We start from the raw sequence: 18,755 nt of genomic DNA on the forward strand, positions 1-18,755 counted from the left end.
TAAGAGCAACCAGCATAGTGCCTCCGCGAATGTGTCAAAAATGGCCGGGCTACTCTTGGATCCGAAGGTCAACAGGGAGAAGAAATAGTTTCCGGACCACTTGATGCCATGAAGGTGCCACAGCGACGGGTGAATTGGTAGCAATTTGAACGCATTGGCGATGTCGGTTTTGCTGAGCCATGCTCCAACCCCTGCTTGCCTGATGGCGGTGATGGCGTGATCTATGGTGGTGTATTGCAGTGAGAATTCCTCCGAGGGAATGAGGGAGTTGAGACTGGGGTCGGCTGAACCGTGTGGTGCCGACAAGTCGATGATTAGCCTCTGTTTCTGGGAAGATTTCCCAGTGACGATGCCAATGGGATTGGTGCGCCATGTGACGAATGGGGGGGTCTTGAAAGGTCCTAGCACGAAGCCCTCTGCGACTTCCTGGGCTATGAGGGCGTCAATTGTGGTGGGGTTGCCTTGGGCGGATAGGAGGTTAGGACACTCCAGGGTGCCTGTTGGCATGTGCAGGATGCCCGTGTGGAAGCCTTCTGACAGCCCTGCCACGAGGTAATCCGTGAGGTGCCTGGATGGGTGCTGAGACATAAATGCTGTAAAAACCGGCATATTTACGGTCGATAGATATGGTCTAGAAAACATTTTATTTGGACACATGGTTTTGGCATGTGCCCGGAAACAATTGGTACAAATATGCAACAACCTGCACCCGCTATAATTGCAGGACCCCACATTAAAATTGTAGCAAATCTGGGACTTGCCCAGAAACTTGATTGGCCGTCCCAGCTTGTCCCGGCCTGATTTCTCTGTGACCCCGGAGGGGCCGGCCGCTTGAGAGGGGGCCTGTCTGTCCGCCGCGTTCGGGCAGAAATTGGTGGTGTGGGCCGTGGAGGAGCAGTACGCACAGGCTGGCGTCCTCAGGCCTGCGAAGTGCCGGCAAAAAATGACAGTGTCGATTCTTGCCCAGTTGGAGCGGACTCCGTACTGGGAGAAAGCCCCTGCCACCTTTGCCGAAAAAGATCTATGGTAGTCATAGAATGCTGACTCTCCATATTTGTTGCCCAGGTCAACCAGTTTGTGCATGTAGAGGTCGAATTCCTCCCTTCTGTTGGGGTAGACCGCACAGATGACATCCCTGTAGATGCCGAAAGCCAGAACAAATTCTGGGATAGACAGTTTTCTATTTAGGCGGGCATCCCTGGATTTGACCACAACTGAGACATCATCATAGGCAATAGTTTTGTTCTCGACAACATCTTGGGAGGCAATCAGGAGGGAGGCCAGGTTCACATCCTTACCTTCCAGAATGTCCCTTTTCAAGTGCTCTGGTATCATGTGCACCGGGCTGACTTCTTGGTCATCTGGGTTGATGGATGGCGCGCCCACTGGCAAACCGGATGGTGCCGGTGACGCTTCCGGTGGTGGCCCTGCCAAGGAGAGGGTCGTGGTGACCGACTCCAGCCTCTCCAACCTGTCGTTGACCTTGGACATGGATGTCATCAAAGAGGCCAGCATGGCGTGTATGTCCCCCGTGCTGGACTGGCTAGGTCCTTCCCCTGCCTCCGCGTTATTGGTTGACGTGCATAGTAGTCGGAAAAGCTCTGCTTTCCTTGCCGTGGCAGGGAAGGGAATCTGCCGTCTCCTTAACTCAGTCGTGATACGCGGGATCGTCCAGGATCTGATGGATGCTGGGCTGGCTAGACCGCCTCCCTGGGCTGAGGTGATGGATCTAGCAGGAGTGCCAGGAAGGGAAAAGTCCTCTATTCCTTCCAGAGACATGCTAAAACAGAATAGTTTGTTAGTGTGGGGAAACACAGGACCGTGCTGGCAAGCTAGCTATGCCGGATGGCGAAATAATTAAGCCTAGAATGGTGACAGATGAGGCCCTGCTAATTGCCGAGCGGCTTGAGAGGCTCTATCTATGAGTTGGCGCGAGGGGTTGATGAGGCCACTGACGTGGTGGCAGGAGTGTGAGGCCTCTCGGTGACTTGTAAGACAGGACTAGGGGAAGGGAGTGACAGGTGAGGCCCTCTCTATGCAACAGCGAGGCGGCTTACTAACGAGTGGCGCGATGGGCGGCTGCCTCCGAATGTGTGAGGCGGGGTGTTGGCCTCGCGGACCACTAACTGATGGCGGAAGCCAAGAGGGGGTGATCTAGTGGGATTCCGGAAACCCCTAACGTCAGCACGCTGACCCTAATGGGACGGACTGAAATGCAAGGAAAAGAAACGATTTGAGCAGGTGTACGTACCTGGTAGCAAGAAAAGAATCACTGGATACGTGCAGCGTAAATAAGTTTAAACTTGACCGCCTAAAAGAGGGGTAGACAGAAAGTGTTATGACGAGAGTTGACTGTGGTATAACCGTCGGCATGACCTGAGAGGATTGTGAAGTGAGCCGCAACGGTGTCCTGGTATGTGGATGGTATTTGAAATGAGGCCCCGTGACGTGGCGGGAGGTGTGTACCGCGGACCCCCTTTTTTTTTTTCATATGGCGGATTTCTTCTTGTGATTTTAGCGGAGCCCTTGAAAAGTTTTTTTGTTTTTTTTTTCACTATATGGCGGGTTCCTCCTTGTGATTTTGCGGACACCTTGAAAAAAGGTTTTTGTTTTTTTTTCAGGTTATCTCTGTGATATTAATGCACCCCTTGAAAAAGTCTTTATATTTTTTTTTTCGCTATATGGCGGGTTTCTTTTGTGATTTTTATGATGTCTCTTAAGTGGTATGATATTGATTGGTGTATTTTATTTATTTATCTCTTTTTTTTTTTTTTTCATGGCGGGTTGTTCCCTGACGCATACTAGTTGATGATTGAACTTGTGTTCTCCTCCGGCCCGTGGGGGCTTGATGGGTTGATGGTGCCGGGTCTGTGGCCCGGCGTGGTGGGGGTGTGATTGGGAAATGCAAAAAAGGGGGGGGGGGGGGGTTGTGTGTGAAGGGGAACGGCTGCGCTCCCCCTGAAATGTGCTGCCTTGTGATCCTGGACTCGAAAGCAACGAACTTCAGAAAAACACAGTAACTCGTAAGTAACTCTCCAGTTAACTCCACAAGCGACTCTCTCTCTCAAGTTCAGACCTCGGACGGTGCAGGAGCCAGGTAGAGGGGTGCCCTAAATAGGCTGGAGGCGGAACTCAACCCCTCCCACAAATCCAGGCAAAAAGCCTTCACACATGTGGTGACTTATGAAATCACCACGCCGGTCAGCTTGATGTCATTATGCACCGCAGGAAATTTCCCGTGGTGTCTTCAATCAAGATGGCAGCGGCGGCCTCTTCAAGTTCAAATGGATAAAGTGAGTATTATTTTTCCAGATTACTCCCTGAAAGCCCTCACTATTAGGGCTTGTTCACACGACCGTGCCGTGGAATTTGCAGAACGGAACAGGAGGCCCATTATAGAGATGCCTATTCTTGTCCGCACAATGGACAAGAATAGGACAGGACTCATCATTTTTACGGGCCACGGGACAGAGCAACGGATGCGGACAGCACATAGAGTGTTGTCCACATCTTTTGCAGACCCATTGAAATGAATGGTTCCGTATACGGACCGTATGTTTAAAGCAGAAAACGGCCCGTATACGGAACACAAAATATGTTTGTGTAAATGAGCCCTTATTATTAGATGCCACAATCAGCAATGAATGCAGCATCTGTGTGGTTCAATGACGGGGAGGTTGTGCAATCGCCATTCCCCTTCATTGTGTCTGCTACTTACAAAGAAATGAGCTTCACGATGAAGTGATTAGTCACGAAGCTAATTTATTTTTGTAATTTGTAATTTTGTAAGTAAAGAATTGAATTTTTAAAAACTTGCTCAACACTACTTATAACCATTGATATGGCATCACTTGGGTGTCCTGTATAAGAACCTTCAGTGACATATTTGCTGGAACTGTACCAGACTAAAATTATTTCTGCTTTTATTTTTTTCAGACTAAAGTATGCAGCATTAAAAAGCGTCCTGACTTTTCCAGCACTGGCCAGTGGGATGTTGTGACAGAATGTGATGGGAAGCTAGAAACTGGAATTTTTGATGGCATACTGGTCTGTAGTGGACACCATACCTTTCCACATTTACCACTACATGCTTTTCCAGGTATGGTTATTTTATTTTTTACTCAGATTAAAGATTTATTTAAATAATGTATTATTAAGAATATATTCATTATTTATGTAATATAGTGTCACTATTTAGGAGAAAAAAAATAACCTTTTTATTTTTTATGTATCTTGTTAACATTGTATTTGATATTTTCATGAGATCTACAGTAGAAATTAGCTAATTTCATAGAATCTATTTCATGAACGATGCAGCAAAGTTTTTAAAAAATTTGATTCATGGCCAAATCTATTCTGACCATAATCCAAATCAACAGGCCAACTGGATCACTACATGCAAAACCAATCACTTAACCAACAAGCTATAACATTACCACATAAAGATGTGTTTTTCCTATACTTATAAGCTAAGGCTTATTACTGGTGTCTTTCTAATCATATATTGTACATGTTAATAAAGCAGTAACTTTCTGAGCAGATCTCTGTGTGGTGAGCCTACAGTAAATAGTGATATGATATTTACATGCTAGCGCACAGCTCTTGGACAGGGCTCTGCCCTCAGCCTGATGTCTACCCCTGTCAATCACTGGGAGGGGGCGTGTGCAGAGCAAAGGGAGTGTTACAAAGCAGTGCTCAAAGGATTCAGTCCTGCCTCTTGGTGCTCGAAATTCTAATTTGCATATGAATAAAAATGCTGATTTCTCTGCAGTTTATCATTCAGACAAAAGAAAGGTATATTTTCATCAGCATGATGATCCCTAGTAATGTAATAGGATTGATCCTGGTGACAAAGCCTCTTTAAAATCTTTAACACAATGACAGCAATGGCAAATAATGTCAGTGAGGGACAGCATGTTTAAAGTGAACCTGCCACCATGAAAATTGAGTGTAGGCAGCAAGTTATAGACCAGGAGAAAGCTGAACACATTGTACAGTAGAGACCTCATGCACACGGCCATTGTTTGGGTCCTCATCTGAGCTGCCATTTTTGCGTCTCTGATGCGGACCCATTCACTTCAATGGGGCTGCAAAAGATGCGGATAGCACTCCGTGTGCTGTACACATCCGTTTCTCCGTTCCGTGGCCCCGCAAAAAAAATAGAACCTGTCCTATTCTTGTCCATTTTGCGGACAAAAATAGGCATTTCTACAATGGGCTGCCCGTTCCCTTCCGCAAATTGCGGAAGGCACACGGACGGCATGAGGCCTAAGACTAAACTTGGTTTTTCTGGTAGTACATCACCATTTGCTGATTTGTGTCAGCCTGGCAAGGCATATGATAAAACCACTCCATCATGTTCATGATAAAGAGACAGCAGAAAGAGGATGACTCTGCAGGGGGTAGGGGATATAGAGGGGCCTCCTGGTCAGAAATGATGCAAGATTCAGAATACAATGACATCATTAGCAAATTATGTCAGTAAGTGAGTAAAACTGACATACCGTATATAGCTATAGGTAAACACTAGTGATGATTGAGCATGATCGGCAGAACACCTGTTCAGGCTCAAGCATCTCGATGCTCGGCACATGGCGGTACTCGGCCGAGTACCGCATGTGCTCGAGCGCAATGCTCGAGTCTCCTCTCCGCACATTTCTTGGCTTCTATGCAGCCAATAAACGTGCAGGAAGGTACTGGCACGCACTGCAATGCCGTAGCCATGTTGGCTACTGGCATTACAGTGATTGGCTGGCCGAAACGCGTCATCGGGTGCTATAAAGCACCCGATGACACATGTTCGGCTCAGTCTTAGTCAGGGAGAGCTGATCATAGGAAGGAAGTGTGGAAAGACAGTGTAGGGAGTGTTATTGGAAGATTTTTATTAGAAAAACTTTTCAGAGACCCAAAAGTAATTTTAAGGACTATTGTGTGTGACAACAGCAATATATATTTTTAGCGAATTCTGTGCTAAATAGCGTCTAATAGGCTGCTATGGACAGTTACATTTTCTGTGCCACATCTCATGTGTAAAGTGTGCGAATCCCTAAAATATCAGTGACATCCAGTGTACTTTTTCCGTAGACGGTGTCCGCTGCGGACAGTTAAATCATCCGCGTCACATCTCCTGTGTAAAGTGTGCGCATCCCTAAAATATCTGTGACATCCAGTGTACGGTTTCAATAGACGGTGTCTGCTGCGGACAGTGAGATTAGCTGCGCCACATCTCCAATGTAGAGTGTGCGTATTCCAAAAATATCTGTCATATCCAGTGTACTTTTTTAATAGACGGTGTCCGCTGCGAACAGTGAGATTATCTGTTCCACATATCCAGTGTAAAATGTGTGTATCCCAAAAATATCTGTGACATCCAGTGTACTTTTTCGATAAATGGTGTCCGCTGCAGACAGTTAGATTAGCTGCGCCACATCTCCAGTGTAAAGTGTGCGCATCCCTAAAATATCAGTGACACCCAGTGTTCTTTTTCCATAGACGGTGTCTGCTGCGGAGAGTTAAATAATCCGCACCACATCTCCTGTGTAAAGTGTGCACATCCTAAAAATATCTCTGACATCCAGTGTACTTTTTCAATAGACGGTGTCTGCTGCGGACAGTGAGATTAGCTGTGACACATCTCCAATGTAAAGTGTGCACATCCATAAAATATCTGTGACATCCAGTGTACTTTTTCAATAGACAGTGTCCGCTGCGGACAGTGACATTAGCTGCTCCACATCTCCAGTGTAAAGTGTGCGGACGGGGAGGTGGCTGTGATGCTGATGGTGCACGCAGAGGCCGTGGCCCTGGGCGCGGTGAAACTGTGCCTCCTGCCAGAGCACAAGAAAAACAGTCATCCTTGATACCTAGCTTCATGTCCCAGTTTGGAGGGTGGCACAGGACATCACTCTTGAAGTCAGACCAGTGCGACCATGTGGACGGTTGGATTGCAGTAGATACTGCTTCCAGTTAGCTAAGCACCACCCTGTCTTCCTCCAAGTCCAGTCTTGATACTCCTTCCACCCACCATGCAGAGTCTTGCCAAACAATTGATCCCACACTCGGATATTCCAAGGACCTCTTTTCCTCGCCATTCCTTGATTTGTCCCTCTCGCCAAGCACGCTTGAAGAGGGACAGGTCTTGTGCCCTGATTCACAAGAAGATGACGGTGGGGAATGGCAATTACTGTTTAATGAGGTGGATGATGATGAGACACAGTTGCCAATAACTCAACAGCAATTACTGTATCAAGAGTTTGATGATGAGGATGAGACTCAGTTGTCAATAACTGAGGTTGAGGGATCTGCAGCACCGCAACAGGCTGGAAGAGGCAGTGGGGTGGCAAAAGGGAGAAGGCGGGCCACACCAAAAAGGCCTGCAACTGTTCCATGGAGCACCCCCTTGCAGAAATCTCCCTTGCCAAGGGGTAGGTGTTCCGCAGTCTGGCGCTTTTTTGAGGAAAGTGCAGATGATAAAAGAATTGTAATTTGCAACCTGTGCCATGCAAAAATGAGCAGGGGTGTGAACACTAGCAACCACACGACCACCAACATGATCTGCCACATGGCATCTAAGCACCCTAATAGGTGGGTCTGCCTGGGTCAAAATCTGTAATTGCGGGTCACATCACTGCCTCCTCTTCCCCGGTGTTACGTGCTGGCCGATCCCCTGTTGAAGACGCAGGCCCAGATGCCTCCCGCCCTGCACCTGGACCTTTGCAAGTACCATCAGCGACCACATCCACTTTCGTGTCTCAGCGCAGCGTCCAAATCTCCTTACCCCGGGCATTTTAGCGCAAGCGCAAATACCCACCCACTCACAGGACATAGCACTAAATGCTCAGCTTTCCAAATGACTAGCCCTGGAAATGTTGCCATTTAGGCTTGTGGACACTGAAGCCTTCCGCAGCCTGATGTCGGCGGCCGTCCAGCTTTACACAGTCCCCAGCCGCCACTATTTTTCAAGGTGTGCCATGCCCGCCTCACACCAACTTGTGTCACGTAACATCACACGTGCCCTGACAAACCCAGTTACTGGGAAGGTCCACTTAACCACGGACACATAGAGAAGTGCATTCGGTTAGGGACGCTACATTTCCCTGACGGCACACTGGGTGAACGTTGTGGAGGCCGGGAGCGAGTCAAACCCTCGGATGGCACAGGTGCTACCGACGCCAAGGATTGCGGGCCCTACGTCGATCAGTGTTTCTGCCAGCACTTACGTTAGTGGCTCCAACCCCCACTTTTCCTCCTCCGTCTCCTCCTCCACTTCGACCTCCGAATTATCTGCGTGCAGCACCAGTTAGCCATCAGTCGGTAGCTGGAAGCAGTGTAGCACTGCAGTAGGTAAGCGGCAACAGGCAGTGCTGAAGCTGATATGCTTAGGGGACAAACAGCACACCGACGCAGAGCTGTGGCAGAGGATAATAGATCAGACTGAGCTGTGGCTTTCGCCACTCAACCTAGAACCAGGCATGGTTGTGTCTGATGGCTGTAACATGGTGGCGGCTTTGGAGCTTTGCAAGCTCACACACATCCCATGCCTAGCCCATGTCTTAAACTTAGTGATTCAGTGGTTTCTCAAAACCTACCCCAATTTGCCTGATCTGCTGGTGAAGGTGAGCCGCGTGTGTCCACATTTCCACAAGTCAGCGACAGCTTCAGTCAGTCTGTAAACGCTGCGGCAGCGCTTGAAATTGCCAGCTCACCGGTTGTTGTGCGACATGAGCATGCACCGGAACTCGATGTTTCACATGTTGGCCAGGCTGTGTGAGCAGCAGAGGGCAGTAGTGGAATACCATCTGCAACATGGTCGTCGCCTTTCCAGTCAGCTTTCGCTATTCACAAGCGAGGAGTGGGCATGGATGTCTGACCTCTGTGAGGTTTTGAGAAACTTTGAGGAATCAGCACAGATGGTGAGCAGCGATAACGCTATTATCAGCGTCACCATCCCACTTCTGTGTCTACTCAAACGCTCGCTGCTCCCAATTAAGGACGCCGCTTGTGGAAGAGGTGGAAATGGGGGAAGACATTACATAGAGTGATAGCCAAACCACCTTCAGTTCGTCTTCTCAGTGCATATTGGACGATGAAGAGGAAGAGGAGCATATAATGTTTTACAGGGTCAGCTAACCTGCAGGCCCTCACCTACAATCTTTTACAGGGTTTGCTCACCTACAGACCCTTGCATATAATTTTTTAGTGGGTCAGCTTACCAGCAAGCCCTCACCTACAATCTTTTACAGGGTCAGCTCACCTAAAGGCCCTCGCATATAATGTTTTTCAGGGTCAGCTCACCTGCAGGCCATTGCATATAATGTTTTACAGGGTCAGATCACCTATAGGCCCTCATCTGCAATCTTTTACAGGGTCAGCTCACCTGCAGGCCCTTGCATATAATGTTTTACAGGGTCAGCTCACCTGCAGGCCCTCGCATATAATGTTATACACGGTCAGCTCATCTGCAGGCCCTCGCATATAATATTTTACAAGGTCAGCTCACTGCAGGCCCTCACCTACAATCTTTTACAGGGTTATCTCACCTGCAGGCCCTCGCATATAATGTTTTACAGGGTCAGTTCACCTGCAGGCTCTCACATATAAAGTTTTACAGTGTCAGCTCACCTACAAGCCCTCACTGACAACTTTTTACAGGGTCAGCTTTTCCTAACTAACTTTTCCCTTCTTTTCCTGCCTAATGGTGCCTCTCCCTCACTGACCCTAACCTACCTGGATGGTGATGGGTGCAGGAGGGTGATGGATGGCGATTAGGGGGGACTCAGGAGCTGGTGCTGGACGGTGCGGGTGCTGGACAGGAAGAGGAGGGGAGAGAGGAGCGCAGGAAGTTTGAATCTCGTGCCTCTCTCCCCTGCACCAATCAGCACCCTGGACAGTGGCGTTCAGCACCAGGGCCAGCACCGCCTCTTCAAATCTTCATACTGCGATTGGTGGTGTATAATCACGCCACCGATCGCAGTCTTTTTCCGGTTCATCGGGTCACCGGAGACCCGAATGGACTGGAACGCAGAATACCGCAGGTCTGAATTGACCTGTGATTTTCTGCGATCGCCGATACGGAGGGGTCAAATGACCCCCCCTTGCGTTATTACGGGATGCCGGCTGAATGATTTCAGCCGGCATCCCGTTCCGATTAATCCCCGTGGCGCCGGAATCGCGAATTAAAGCCATGACGTACCGGTACGTCATGGGTCCCTAAGGGGTTAACAGTGTCAGCTCACCTGCAGGCCCTCACATATAATGTTTTACAGGGTCAGCTCTTCTTCAGGCCCTCACCTACAATCTTTTACAGGGTCAGCTCACCTACAGGCCTCACCCCTATTGTATTATAGAGTTAGCTCACCAGTCCCACTACCTAAACAATTTTACTACAATGTGAATGATGCCCTCCTTTATGTGATATACAGGTTGTATCGGAGTGCCTCTTCCTTGTAATTTCTGGCAGCACTTGCACTTTATATACAAGTAAATATACAGGAAAAAATGTTTCCTAACAATTTTTTTGCTAAAATCATTTATATCTTCGGTTTTGGGCATATTATTGTTAGTCTGTAAAAGTGGCGCACTATTCGTACAACATCGTTCCCAGCAGCGACCTGGGAGTCTATGATGCGCAGGGGGTGCCTGGTTTAATGCTCGGGTTCTCCAATGACTTCCATTATGCTCGGGTGCTCGGTAGAGCACCCAAGCATCCCGAGGTGTTTGGCCCGAGCACTTTAGTGCTCGATCAACACTAGAGGTTTGTTGTTGTGTATCTGGATGACATACTAATTTATTCTCTAGACATGGAGACTCATCAGGATCACGTGAGACATTGTATGCTAAGATAGAGAAGTGTGTATTTGCAGTTCAGAAAGTCTGATTCCTGGGTTACTTACTCTCATCTTCAGGTTTTTGTATGGATCCAGAGAAGGTCCTTGCTGTGTTGGAGTGGGATCGACCCGAAAATCTGAAAGCACTTATGCGGTTTTTGGGGTTCACCAACTACTACTGTAAATTCATTTTGAACTACTCGACTGTGGTTAAACCTTTAACGGACATGATTAGGATAGGTTCGGATTTCTCAGACTGGTCTGATGATGCATTACAAACCTTTTCAGTGGTGAAGGAATGTTTTGCTTCTGCTCCTATACTGGTGCAACCGGATGTGTCACAGCCATTCATTGTGGAAGTTGACGCATCTGAGGTAGGGTTAGGAGTAGAGTTGAGCGAACACCTGGATGTTCGGGTTCGAGAAGTTCGGCCGAACATCCCGGAAATGTTCGGGTTCGGGATCCGAACCCGATCCGAACTTCGTCCCGAACCCGAACCCCATTGAAGTCAATGGGGACCCGAACTTTTCGGCACTAAAAAGGCTGTAAAACAGCCCAGGAAAGAGCTAGAGGGCTGCAAAAGGCAGCAACATGTAGGTAAATCCCCTGCAAACAAATGTGGATAGGGAAATGAATTAAAATAAAAATTAAATAAATAAAAATTAACCAAAATCAATTGGAGAGAGGTCCCATAGCAGAGAATCTGGCTTCACGTCAGCCACCACTGCAACAGTCCATTGGCATATATTTAGGCCCAGCACCCAGGCAGAGGAGGGAGGTCCCGTAACAGAGAATCTGGCTTCATGTCAGCAGAGAATCAGTCTGCATGTCATAGCAGAGAATGAGGCTTCACGTCAGCCACCACTGCAACAGTCCATTGGCATATATTTAGGCCCAGCACACACACAGGCAGAGGAGAGAGGTCCCGTAACAGACAATCTGGCTTCATGTCAGCAGAGAATCAGTCTGCATGTCATAGCAGAGAATGAGGCTTCACGTCAGCCACCACTGCAACAGTCCATTGGCATATATTTAGGCCCAGCACCCAGGCAGAGGAGGGAGGTCCCGTAACAGAGAATCTGTCTTCATGTCAGCAGAGAATCAGTCTGCATGTCATAGCAGAGAATGAGGCTTCACGTCAGCCACCACTGCAACAGTCCATTGGCATATATTTAGGCCCAGCACCCAGGCAGAGGAGGGAGGTCCCGTAACAGAGAATCTGTCTTCATGTCAGCAGAGAATCAGTCTGCATGTCATAGCAGAGAATGAGGCTTCACGTCAGCCACCACTGCAACAGTCCATTGGCATATATTTAGGCCCAGCACACACACAGGCAGAGGAGAGAGGTCCCGTAACAGACAATCTGTCTTCATGTCAGCAGAGAATCAGTCTGCATGTCATAGCAGAGAATGAGGCTTCACGTCAGCCACCACTGCAACAGTCCATTGGCATATATTTAGGCCCAGCACACACACAGGCAGAGGAGAGAGGTCCCGTAACAGACAATCTGGCTTCATGTCAGCAGAGAATCAGTCTGCATGTCATAGCAGAGAATGAGGCTTCACGTCAGCCACCACTGCAACAGTCCATTGGCATATATTTAGGCCCAGCACACACACAGGCAGAGGAGAGAGGTCCCGTAACAGACAATCTGGCTTCATGTCAGCAGAGAATCAGTCTGCATGTCATAGCAGAGAATGAGGCTTCACGTCAGCCACCACTGCAACAGTCCATTGGCATATATTTAGGCCCAGCACCCAGGCAGAGGAGGGAGGTCCCGTAACAGAGAATCTGTCTTCATGTCAGCAGAGAATCAGTCTGCATGTCATAGCAGAGAATGAGGCTTCACGTCAGCCACCACTGCAACAGTCCATTGGCATATATTTAGGCCCAGCACACACACAGGCAGAGGAGAGAGGTCCCGTAACAGAGAATCTGGCTTCATGTCAGCAGAGAATCAGTCTGCATGTCATAGCAGAGAATGAGGCTTCACGTCAGCCACCACTGCAACAGTCCATTGGCATATATTTAGGCCCAGCACACACACAGGCAGAGGAGAGAGGTCCCGTAACAGAGAATCTGGCTTCATGTCAGCAGAGAATCAGTCTGCATGTCATAGCAGAGAATGAGGCTTCACGTCAGCCACCACTGCAACAGTCCATTGGCATATATTTAGGCCCAGCACACACACAGGCAGAGGAGAGAGGTCCCGTAACAGACAATCTGTCTTCATGTCAGCAGAGAATTAGTCTGCATGTCATAGCAGAGAATGAGGCTTCACGTCAGCCACCACTGCAACAGTCCATTGGCATATATTTAGGCCCAGCACACACACAGGCAGAGGAGAGAGGTCCCGTAACAGACAATCTGGCTTCATGTCAGCAGAGAATCAGTCTGCATGTCATAGCAGAGAATGAGGCTTCACGTCAGCCACCACTGCAACAGTCCATTGGCATATATTTAGGCCCAGCACACACACAGGCAGAGGAGAGAGGTCCCGTAACAGACAATCTGGCTTCATGTCAGCAGAGAATCAGTCTGCATGTCATAGCAGAGAATGAGGCTTCACGTCAGCCACCACTGCAACAGTCCATTGGCATATATTTAGGCCCAGCACACAGGCAGAGGAGAGAGGTCCCGTAACAGACAATCTGGCTTCATGTCAGCAGAGAATCATTCTGCATGTCATAGCAGAGAATCAGGCTTCACGTCACCCAACATTGGAACAGTCCATTGGCATATATTTAGGCCCCGGCACCCAGACACAGGAGAGGTTCATTCAACTTTGGGTAGCCTCGCAATATAATGGTAAAATGAAAAAAAAAATAGGATTGAATGAGAAAGTGCCCTGGAGTCCAATAATATATGGTTAAGGGGAGGTAGTTAATGTCTAATCTGGACAAGGGACGGACAGATCCTGTGGGATCCATGCCTGGTTCATTTTTATGAACGTCAGCTTGTCCACATTGGCTGTAGACAGGCGGCTGCGTTTGTCTGTAATGACGCCCCCTGCCGTGCTGAATACACGTTCAGACAAAACGCTGGCCGCCGGGCAGGCCAGCACCTCCAAGGCATAAAAGGCTAGCTCTGGCCACGTGGACAATTTAGAGACCCAGAAGTTGAATGGGGCCGAACCATCAGTCAGTACGTGGAGGGGTGTGCACACGTACTGTTCCACCATGTTAGTGAAATGTTGCCTCCTGCTAACACGTTGCGTATCAGGTGGTGGTGCAGTTAGCTGTGGCGTGTTGACAAAAGTTTTCCACATCTCTGCCATGCTAACCCTGCCCTCAAAGGAGCTGGCATTGACACAGCTGCCTTGGCGACCTCTTGCTCCTCCTCTGCCTTGGCCTTGGGCTTCCACTTGTTCCCCTGTGACATTTGGGAATGCTCTCAGTAGCGCGTCTACCAACGTGCGCTTGTACTCGCGCATCTTCCTATCACGCTCCAGTGCAGGAAGTAAGGTGGGCACATTGTCTTTGTAGCGTGGATCCAGCAGGGTGGCAACCCAGTAGTCCGCACAGGTTAAAATGTGGGCAACTCTGCTGTCGTTGCGAAGGTACTGCAGCATGTAGTCGCTCATGTGTGCCAGGCTGCCCAGGGGTAAGGACAAGCTGTCCTCTGTGGGAGGCGTATCGTCATCGTCCTGCCTTTCCCCCCAGCCACGCACCAGTGATGGACCCGAGCTGCGTTGGGTGCCACCCCGCTGTGACCATGCTTCATCCTCATCCTCCTCCACCTCCTCCTCATCCTCGTCCTCCTCGTCCTCCAGTAGTGGGCCCTGTCTGGCCACATTTGTACCTGGCCTCTGCTGTTGCCAAAAACCTCCCTCTGAGTCACTTCGAAGAGACTGGCCTGAAAGTGCTAAAAATGACCCCTCTTCCTCCTCCTCCTCCTCCTCCTGGGCCACCTCCTCTTGCATCATCGCCCTAAGTGTTTTCTCAAGGAGACATAGAAGTGGTATTGTAACGCTGATAACGGCGTCATCGCCACTGGCCATGTTGGTGGAGTACTCGAAACAGTGCAACAGGGCACACAGGTCTCGCATGGAGGCCCAGTCATTGGTGGTGAAGTGGTGCTGTTCTGTAGTGCGACTGACCCATGCGTGCTGCAGCTGAAACTCCACTATGGCCTGCTGCTGCTCGCACAGTCTGTCCAGCATGTGCAAGGTGGAGTTCCACCTGGTGGGCACGTCGCATATGAGGCGGTGAGCGGGAAGGCCGAAGTTACGCTGTAGCGCAGACAGGCGAGCAGCAGCAGGATGTGAACGCCGGAAGCGCGAACAGACGGCCCGCACTTTATGCAGCAGCTCTGACATGTCGGGGTAGTTGTGAATGAACTTCTGCACCACCAAATTCAGCACATGCGCCAAGCAAGGGATGTGCGTCAAATTGGCTAGTCCCAGAGCTGCAACGAGATTTCGCCCATTATCGCACACCACCAGGCCGGGTTTGAGGCTCACCGGCAGCAACCACTCGTCGGTCTGTTGTTCTATACCCCGCCACAACTCCTGTGCGGTGTGGGGCCTGTCCCCCAAACATATGAGTTTCAGAATGGCCTGCTGACGTTTACCCCGGGCTGTGCTGAAGTTGGTGGTGAAGGTGTGTGGCTGACTGGATGAGCAGGTGGAAGAAGAGGAGGAGGAAGCCGAGAAGGAGGAGGTGGCAACAGGAGGCAAAGAATGTTGCCCTGCGATCCTTGGCGGCGGAAGGACGTGCGCCAAACAGCTCTCCGCCTGGGGCCCAGCTGCCACTACATTTACCCAGTGTGCAGTTAGGGAGATATAGCGTCCCTGGCCGTGCTTACTGGTCCACGTATCTGTGGTTAGGTGGACCTTGCCACAGATGGCGTTGCGCAGTGCACACTTGATTTTATCGGATACTTGGTTGTGCAGGGAAGGCACGGCTCTCTTGGAGAAGTAGTGGCGGCTGGGAACAACATACTGTGGGACAGCAAGCGACATGAGCTGTTTGAAGCTGTCTGTGTCCACCAGCCTAAATGACAGCATTTCATAGGCCAGTAGTTTAGAAATGCTGGCATTCAGGGCCAGGGATCGAGGGTGGCTAGGTGGGAATTTACGCTTTCTCTCAAATGTTTGTGAGATGGAGAGCTGAACGCTGCCGTGTGACATGGTTGAGACGCTTGGTGACGGAGGTGGTGGTGGTGGTGTTGGTGGTACATCCCCTGTTTGCTGGGCGGCAGGTGCCAACGTTCCTCCAGAGGCGGAGGAAGAGGCCGAGGCGGCAGCAGCAGAAGAGGCCGAGGCGGCAGCAGCAGAAGAGGCCGAGGCGGCAGCAGCAGAAGAGGTAGCAGGGGGAGCCTGAGTGACTTCCTTGGTTTTAAGGTGTTTACTCCACTGCAGTTCATGCTTTGCATGCAGGTGCCTGGTCATGCAGGTTGTGCTCAGGTTCAGAACGTTAATGCCTCGCTTAAGGCTCTGATGGCACAGCGTGCAAACCACTCGGGTCTTGTCGTCAGCACATTGTTTGAAGAAGTGCCATGCCAGGGAACTCCTTGAAGCTGCCTTTGGGGTGCTCGGTCCCAGATGGCGGCGGGCAGTAGCAGGCGGAGTCTCTTGGCGGCGGGTGTTCTGCTTTTGCCCACTGCTCCCTCTTTTGCTACGCTGTTGGCTCGGTCTCACCACTGCCTCTTCCTCCGAACTGTGAAAGTCAGTGGCACGACCTTCATTCCATGTGGGGTCTAGGACCTCATCATCCCCTGCATCGTCTTCCACCCAGTCTTGATCCCTGACCTCCTGTTCAGTCTGCACACTGCAGAAAGACGCAGCAGTTGGCACCTGTGTTTCGTCATCATCAGAGACATGCTGAGGTGGTATTCCCATGTCCTCATCATCAGGAAACATAAGTGGTTGTGCGTCAGTGCATTCTATATCTTCCACCGCTGGGGAAGGGCTAGGTGGATGCCCTTGGGAAACCCTGCCAGCGGAGTCTTCAAACAGCATAAGAGACTGCTGCATAACTTGAGGCTGAGACAGTTTCCCTGGTATGCATGGGGGTGATGTGACAGACTGATGGGGTTGGTTTTCAGGCGCCATCTGTGCGCTTTCTGCAGAAGACTGGGTGGGAGATAATGTGAACGTGCTGGATCCACTGTCGGCCACCCAATTGACTAATGCCTGTACCTGCTCAGGCCTTACCATCCTTAGAACGGCATTGGGCCCCACCATTTATCGCTGTAAATTCTGGCGGCTACTGGGACCTGAGGTAGTTGGTACACTAGGACGTGTGCATGTGGCAGAACGGCCACGTCCTCTCCCAGCACCAGAGGGTCCACTAACACCACCACGACCATGTCCACGTCCGCGTCCCTTACTAGATGTTTTTCTCATTGTTATGGTTCACCACAACAACAAAAATATTATTTGGCCCAATGTATTGTATTCAAATTCAGCGGGATATAAATTTGAGGCCTAGTATTTAGGCGCTGGGTGACCGGTATGGATTTACTAACAGAATTAGACTTGGAAATGCACAGTAGCGTGTGTGTGAAGTTATTCTGAATGACCCTATGTGCACCTTGAATATTATATACCCTTTTAGGGATAGATTTCAAATAGCTCTGATACAGCAGAAACCACTAAATTATGAAATTGCTAAATTGGGAATTGTATTTCAACCCAGAACAAAAAATGTGCTTTGACGGACACTAAATAACTTTCCCAGCCACAACAGGACAGCGGTAACGAGAGATTTAGCGGGATATAAATTTGAGGCCTAGTATTTAGGCGCTGGGTGACAGGTATGGGTTTAGTGACAGAATTAGACTTGGAAATACACAGTAGCGGGTGTGTGTGAAGTTATTCTGAATGACCCAATGTGCACCTTGAATATTATATACCCTTTTAGGGATAGATTTCAAATAGCTCTGATATAGCAGAAACCACTAAATTATGAAATTGCTAAATTGGGAATTGTATTTCAACCCAGAACAAAAAATGTGCTTTGACGGACACTAACTTTCCCAGCCACAACAGGACAGCGGTAACGAGAGATTTAGCGGGATATAAATTTGAGGCCTAGTATTTAGGCGCTGGGTGACAGGTATGGGTTTAGTGACAGAATTAGACTTGGAAATACACAGTAGCGGGTGTGTGTGAAGTTATTCTGAATGACCCAATGTGCACCTTGAATATTATATACCCTTTTAGGGATAGATTTCAAATAGCTCTGATATAGCAGAAACCACTAAATTATGAAATTGCTAAATTGGGAATTGTATTTCAACCCAGAACAAAAAATGTGCTTTGACGGACACTAAATAACTTTCCCAGCCACAACAGGACAGCGGTAACGAGAGATTTAGCAGGATATAAATTTGAGGCCTAGTATTTAGGCGCTGGGTGACCGGTATGGGTTTAGTGACAGAATTAGACTTGGAAATACACAGTAGCAGGTGTGTGTGAAGTTATTCTGAATGACCCAATGTGCACCTTGAATATTATATACCCTTTTAGGGATAGATTTCAAATAGCTCTGATATAGCAGAAACCACTAAATTATGAAATTGCTAAATTGGGAATTGTATTTCAACCCAGAACAAAAAATGTGCTTTGACGGACACTAAATAACTTTCCCAGCCACAACAGGACAGCGGTAACGAGAGATTTAGCGGGATATAAATTTGAGGCCTAGTATTTAGGCGCTGGGTGACAGGTATGGGTTTAGTGACAGAATTAGACTTGGAAATGCACAGTAGCGGGTGTGTGTGAAGTTATTCTGAATGACCCTATGTGCACCTTGAATATTATATACCCTTTTAGGGATAGATTTCAAATAGCTCTGATATAGCAGAAACCACTAAATTATGAAATTGCTAAATTGGGAATTGTATTTCAACCCAGAACAAAAAATGTGCTTTGACGGACACTAAATAACTTTCCCAGCCACAACAGTACAGCGGTAACGAGAG

At 48.9% G+C, this 18,755-nt stretch overlaps 1 protein-coding gene across 1 annotated transcript in view; it reads left to right on the forward strand.

The window, feature by feature from the left end:
* Positions 1 to 18,755, forward strand: part of LOC122943181 (flavin-containing monooxygenase 5-like) — a 340,975-nt gene that overhangs the window by 92,513 nt on the left and 229,707 nt on the right. Inside the window, exon 3 of the mRNA XM_044300713.1 lies at positions 3,937 to 4,099. Coding sequence (XP_044156648.1) covers positions 3,937 to 4,099 — 163 coding nt within the window. The remainder of the gene's footprint in view (positions 1 to 3,936; positions 4,100 to 18,755) is intronic.

The sequence above is a fragment of the Bufo gargarizans genome, chromosome 7 (genome assembly GCF_014858855.1).
Source record: "Bufo gargarizans isolate SCDJY-AF-19 chromosome 7, ASM1485885v1, whole genome shotgun sequence".
In the NCBI taxonomy this organism is placed as follows: Eukaryota; Metazoa; Chordata; class Amphibia; order Anura; family Bufonidae; genus Bufo; species Bufo gargarizans.